Source organism: Loxodonta africana, chromosome 10 (assembly GCF_030014295.1).
Source record: "Loxodonta africana isolate mLoxAfr1 chromosome 10, mLoxAfr1.hap2, whole genome shotgun sequence".
Taxonomy (NCBI): domain Eukaryota; kingdom Metazoa; phylum Chordata; class Mammalia; order Proboscidea; family Elephantidae; genus Loxodonta; species Loxodonta africana.
Genome location: NC_087351.1, coordinates 51,278,330 through 51,284,848, shown reverse-complemented (window position 1 = coordinate 51,284,848; position 6,519 = coordinate 51,278,330). Strand labels below are relative to the sequence as shown.

At 45.0% G+C, this 6,519-nt stretch overlaps 1 protein-coding gene across 2 annotated transcripts in view; it reads left to right on the top strand.

The window, feature by feature from the left end:
- Positions 1–1,664: 1,664 nt before the first annotated feature.
- Positions 1,665–6,519, top strand: part of FBXO33 (F-box protein 33) — a 31,088-nt gene continuing 26,233 nt past the window's right edge. The window contains exon 1 of one of the 2 annotated variants that reach the window (XM_064292411.1): positions 1,665–2,495. In XM_064292411.1, coding sequence (XP_064148481.1) covers positions 1,909–2,495 — 587 coding nt within the window. In that variant the 5' untranslated portion in view covers positions 1,665–1,908. The remainder of the gene's footprint in view (positions 2,496–6,519) is intronic. The other variant, XM_003408468.4, reaches the window with a different exon arrangement.

Here is a 6,519-nt window from a genome sequence, read left to right as displayed (position 1 = left end):
ATTTTGAAGATAACTGGATACATCTGAATTGGAACAGCAGATAGAATTTTTAAAGTATTATTTATTTTACTGGGTATGTTATTTTCCTCATGTGGGTATAGGCATTTACAGAGGTGTACAGTGAGGTATTTAGAAGTGGGAAGAACTTGATGTCTATGGTTCACTTCAAGATATTTCAATGAATTTAGGAAATAAAAAATTAAAATCCAGATCTCAACTTCCTAATTCACTATTTCCACTAAATATTCATTAAATATTAATATGCTATAATGGTTACAAAAAATTCTTGCAGACAGAGGTTCAGAGAAGTCCCCTTCCATTAGTATGAAAGGTTTTACAGGTACTGCGCCGAAGAGAACACAAAGGTAACAACTCAATTTTGTTAGCCAACCTCATACTTGCTAGGCACCAAAACGTATCCAAGGAGCATGAAGGGAGTTTTGCCCTCAAAGAGATGAAAATATCTAGCAGAGCAGCTTCTTGATGTTTACAAGAGAACAGGGCTGTTCCAAGATCATAGTTAAGGCTTTGAAGGAGCAGCCTCATTAAAGCAATCCTCAATTATTACATAAATCACTTAATCCTTTCTGACTTCATCGACCCTTACGACCAGAGTTAACTACTTTGCAGGTTATCTATCATAGATTTAAGGGACGCTGTTTCAAAAATCTCAACAAGTTGACACAGGAGACTCTGTAGGCAGCTCCTGCCGGGAGGCGAAATGAGAAGGCAGAAGGGGACAGGAGCTGGTTGAACGGACACGGGGAATGCTACAGGGTGGAGAGGAGTGTGCTGTCATACTAGTGGGAGAGCAGCTAGGGTTGCATGGCAAGGTACTTGAATTGTAAACTTTCACTTAAAACACACACACACAAAAAAGATTACCTCAAGTTAGAGGTACCATGTTAAAGAAAACCTTTACCATCACCACCGGCTTCTTTTCAACAATGGCCTTCAAATCTCTGTCCCGGGAACTAAGACCCTCCCGCAAGCCTGGTGAAGAGGGTAATAACCAGCAGAGCTAAGTTCGTTTGCCATTTTTTTTTTTTTTTTGCTCTAAATCCAAAGACTGGCGGTGTCCTCACTCCGTCCCCAACACGCCAGGTGTACGCGGAAGTCCATTTGCAAAGTCTGACCAAAGGGAAGGTCCACTTTCTGCCTCTGACCGGCCTCCTCGCCTCCCCGCCTTGGGCTTCTCTCCCAACACTTCTTGTCCCGGTTAGTCCCCAAGTCCGCCCACTCCCCCTCCTTCGCCGCGCACTTTCCGAAATTCTTAATATTCAGGCGGTCGGACGGCTGAGAAAGATCCTGCACGCTGGCACTTCGGCTGAGATCCCTCAGCTTGGCGACGGAGAAACGTTTAAAGAGACGCGTCGCGACTCCCCGCACTGCGTCCGAGTTTCACCACTTCCATTGCCTGAGGACCCGAGTTAACCCACTCGGAGACAGGAGCCCGCGCAGCGGAGGCTGAAGGGCGGGAGGGAGCGCCCAGAGCGGGAACCGCGCCAGCCTGCGTGCGTCAAGGGTCACGTGCTGCGTCTTCCTTCCCTACTGGCAACCAGCCGCGGCTCTTTTCCGGAAGTCTCGCCCATCAACGCCGGGCTCCTCCCACCGCCGGTGACGTCAAATTCAGCTCCTACCACTGCGCTGCCTCCGCCTCCAGGCGCGGGGAGGGCTGCCGTTCCTTAAGATAAACCCTGCTGCTTTGGGCCCATAAACAGCAGAGGCGAGGGTTTTGAAGATACTGAATGTGCAAGCGTCTCGGACGCACGTGAGTAGAATTTGAGAGGCCAGAGGCAAGCTATCTGGAGGCTGCCCCGTAGAAATCTTTCCCCCTCTCTCCTCCTGGTGTTCCACTTGGTTCCGTCGAGACCCACGACGGTTCCGCCCCCTTCTTCCTTGTCATTGATGTTGTTGTTCTTGTCAGTACCGCAGCCCCGACCGCCGGGAGCTCGAACCCGAGCCAGGGCCTCCCGGGTGGCGCGGTGGCGGCGGCAGCGGCTGCACCGGCTGCGGGGGCTGCTCCGGGGGCTGCGGGGGCGACCGGGGACCGGCAGCCGACGGCGAAGCCGAATGGCTCTGTGCGGGCAAGCGGCAGGCGCCGCGTCGCTGCCCAGCGAGCTGATCGTGCACATCTTCTCCTTCCTGTCCGCGCCCGATCGGCTACGGGCCTCGGCCTCCTGCTCACACTGGCGCGAGTGTCTCTTCTACCCGGCGCTCTGGCCCCAACTGCGCATCAGCCTCCGCGTCTCTCCCGCCGAGCAGCCTCGGCTCGAATTCCTCATGCGCAAGTGCGGCTGGTTCGTGCGGGAGCTGCGGGTGGAGTTCGCCGCTGAGAATTACCTGAGCGGCGGCGGTGGCCCCGGCGACGGCGCGGACACCGGGGGTGGCGGGGAAGAAGTCGAGGCCTTGCAGCTCTCAACCCGTTGGCTGGAAGTGCTGCACACCTACTTGGAGCTAGTGCTCTGCGTGCTGGTCAGCATCCGGAACAACAGGTAGGCTCTTCCTCCATCCTCCTCTTCCCCTTTCTCGGAACTCGGGGTGGCATTCTTTCCTTACCCAGAATAGGTTCACTGCAGACGCGACTGGCCCGCTTCAGAGTCGCCTTCTTCAGTGACTGCGGATGTCACTTCAAACTAGGAGATTTCCTTGAGGCGGGACGGCATAGCCGGACCATCATAATACTTTATAAATAGTGAAGGACTCGGTGTTTATCAGACACCACCCCAGACGCCCCCAGGCACTGTCTCATTCATCCTCTCCAGTGACTCTGGATGGAACTAACAGGCAGCGTCTTTCTTCATTTTACAGATGGAATTACTGAGGCTTGAAGGGTGAGGCCTGCGAGTGAGTCTTGGGAGAAACAAAACATCACCCGGGTTTTCTGACTCTGGGCCTGTCCACTAGAAATAGATACATCGCAGTGGAGAAGGGGAATAGGTTATGCTACTTGTGCCTTAAAGTAGCGAGACCGTCCCTAAAAGAAACCTTTGACAGCCATTTCTTGCGAGAATAGTTTAGATAACTGGGCCAGGCCCAATGAGTAGGAGTGTTAGTTAAAGAGATTAGGGAAAAGGGTGATCATAAGGCCTGAAAGCTGCTTGTGATACACCTCTGGACTCATCTTGCCCCCAGCGATTCACCTGAAAGAACAACACTGCAGCTTGGGAGGGTGGGGGAACTGGCAGTCTGCAGAGGGTAAGCAAGTGAACTGTCCTGGTTTTGCATCAGAATTTTACTGTAATTCTGGGACTAGTTCCCTGTTTTGATCCAGTATCCCAATCAGCATTTTCTTTTATTTCTCCTTCCACCTTGACAAAATCCTATTAATTTAGATTTTTCTGTATCTGGATATTCCTACCTTACAATTAAACTATGACTTCAAATATGGAGTGTGAGGGTAAACCACAGGAACGACATATATAGTAATAATTGCTTAGCAGTTTATAATTCTTTCACATTCACTATCTCATTTGATCCTCCCAATGGCCCTGTGACTAAGGCAAGGCAGTGATTATTCCTGTTTTATAGACAGGAAACTGAAACTTAACAGGGTCAAGTGATATTCACATTGTTATACATACAGTGGAAACCCTGGTGGCGCAGTGGTTCAGAGCTACAGCTGCCAACCAAAAAGGTCGGCAGTTCACATCCACCAGGTTCTCCTTGGAAATCCTATGGGGTAGCTCTGCTCTGTCCTATAGGGTCCCTATGAGTCGGAATCGACTGAACAGCGTTGGGTTTGGGTTTTTTTGGTTTTTATACATACAACATCATTTTTCCCCAGGAGCAGTGTTCTTCCTTTTGTAGTAAATATACCCGCCAGCATTTTGTTGAAAGAAGTTGAGAGGAGGCCCTGATTTAATGCTAGGCCGTATATTATACACCTGTAATTCTGTGTCTGAATCAAAAGGTCAAGAGATAAGAATATAGCTCCAAGTTGTATCTGGAGCATGGCTCCATCACTCCAGTGACCTATATATTTCCCCAACTTTTCACTTAGCAAGCCATTCCATTTCCTTGCTTTGATTTTATCTGGCAAAAGAGGCTGTCAAAGCTGTAAATTGGTCTGTATCAGGTTGGAGACTCTTTCTCAGACTTGAATGTGTAGCTTGAGGGCCAGCTGACCCACACACTATAAAGAATCAGCATCAGTGAGCACTTACTACTAATGAAACAAAAATTGGGGTTAATTCATTCAGTGTGGATTGGATTTTTCTGTTTCAACATCAGATAGCACCTCTGTGTAGCTATCCAAAAAATACATGCCTATAGTTCCAAATAAGAAGCTTTGTGTAGCGCCTACTGTCTTTTCTGTGTTTTAATAACTGGGTATATGGATGGATAATGTTTTATAGACACATAGTGGTATAACACATGAAACCTTTTTTGTTTGTTTAATTCTCCTCTTCCTCCTTTCCTCATCTCTACCACTCTTATTAACATCGTAGTCTATCTTGGCTTAGTGGTTAAGAGCTACGGCTGCTAAACAAAAAGAGGTCGGCGGTTTGAATCCACCAGGCACTCTTTGGAAACTACAGGGCAGTTCTGTGATGGCAACAGGTTTTGGTTTGGTTTACCTACCTTAAAAGGCCACCGTATGCCTGCCCTTCTGGGTTAGCTATGATCTCTATACAAATACAGCAGAGTGTCATCCTTGATTTTAAGGTTTTCTTGTCATCTACTATAGGCTCTCTGTGAGTCAGAATCAACTGGAGGGCAACGGGTTTGGTTTTATTTTTTTTTACTGTAGGGATGGTGCTATGTGTTGTGCAGCTCTGGTAGCATATTCATGGTATATATCTGAAATGACAAGTGTAGTATAATTGCATGTATCATTTGTACTAATGATATTTCAAAGGACTTTTTGCTTTATATGTATAGAAATAAATTAATCTCATGTTTAGTTTTGAAAATATCTTCTGGTAATATTGGAAGTATTAATATATACATTAAAAACATAAATGGGTCTAGTTTCCTTTAAGTTTTAACGAATTTGAAAATGATTTAAACCAAGTTGCTTATTTAGTAACTCTGGTAAAGCCTTATCCTTATTTTCTTACATAATTGCTAAAACTACAAATTTCAGGTTCGGCGAAGACCCAAAACAGTGTACAATATCATTCAGTGTTTTCATTGTTTTTTTAATGTGGAGAATGAACTTTTTACATTGTTCTTTACATTTCTAAATTAAATTTACATTGGTTTTGCTTTATGATTTCTGCCATTCTGTAAATAGAAAAAACAACAGCAGCAAAAAAAATCAAACCCGTCGCCATGGAGTTGATTCCAACTCATAGTGACCCTATAGGACAGGGTAGAGCTGCCCCATTGAGTTTCCAGAGAGCAGCCAGTGGATTTGAACTGCCAACCTTTTGATTAGTAGCTGTAGCTCTTCACCACTGCACCACCAGGGCTCCATAAATAGAAAAGTGGGGTATGAAAGGTACCAGATCACAAACTTTCTGCTTCCAGGCTTTGTGCTGAATTTCTTTATAAAATTCAGACTGTTGTTTCATTGTGCACCATTTATTTTCATGTCCTACAGGAAAAGAACTAGAACTATAACCTTAAATTGTGGGAACTTTTCAAGTGTACTGTTCTTCTAAAAGGATAATTGGCTTTTTGTTCGGCTTAATTCTGGGTTTCAGATGCACATTTACTGGCATTGATGTTCGCTGCCTTACACATATCCTAGGTGTTAGGAACAACTGATGAGAATTAAGGAGATACCGAAGTGCCTCTTAGAGCATAAAACATAGTCCTCCAGGTTTCAGAGCTCCCTTCTGTACAGGGGGCTAGAATATTTTTCTTCTTGATGAATAATAAGAATAGAAGTACAGTAGGTACTTATTCAGCTGGAATATAGGTTAAATAGGCTGAATTTTTTCTGCGACTGTTTTATAAGAAATTGTACTTAAAAGTTCTAAACAACCAATGTAGAAATGTATTTTTCGGATTTAATCTGGTTATCACGTTGAGTACTACCTAATGAAATGCTATATTCCAGACTTCTTAGGAAACATGAAAGTTCATGGTCAATAAAATTTATGATAATAGGCAACAGACTAAAAATACTTATTCCAGATGGTAGCCATAGATACACTGTCGTCATCTCGTTAATGCTTTTCTGGACTATAGACATATTTTACATAAGCTCTTCTTGAATGAAATGCTATCTTTTGGGCAGTACTTTTTGTAAAGAAAGAATATTACAACAGGCTATATTTCGTATTATGTTGATTTTCTTGTTAAAATTCAGGGTTACAGCTCTACACGTATGCAGACTGACCATTTCATGACCATCTCTGCTTAGACACCCTTTTAGTAGCAGTAGTAGTAGCAGCAGCAGTAGTAGTAATAGCAGCAGTAATAGTTGTAGCTGTTGTTAGTTGTGGTTAAGTCAGGTCAGACTCATTGTAACACCATGTACAACAGAACATAACGTTGTGTGGTCCTGTGTCGTCCTCGCATTTATTTGGTATGTTTGAGTCCATTGTTGTGGCCACTGTGTATTTT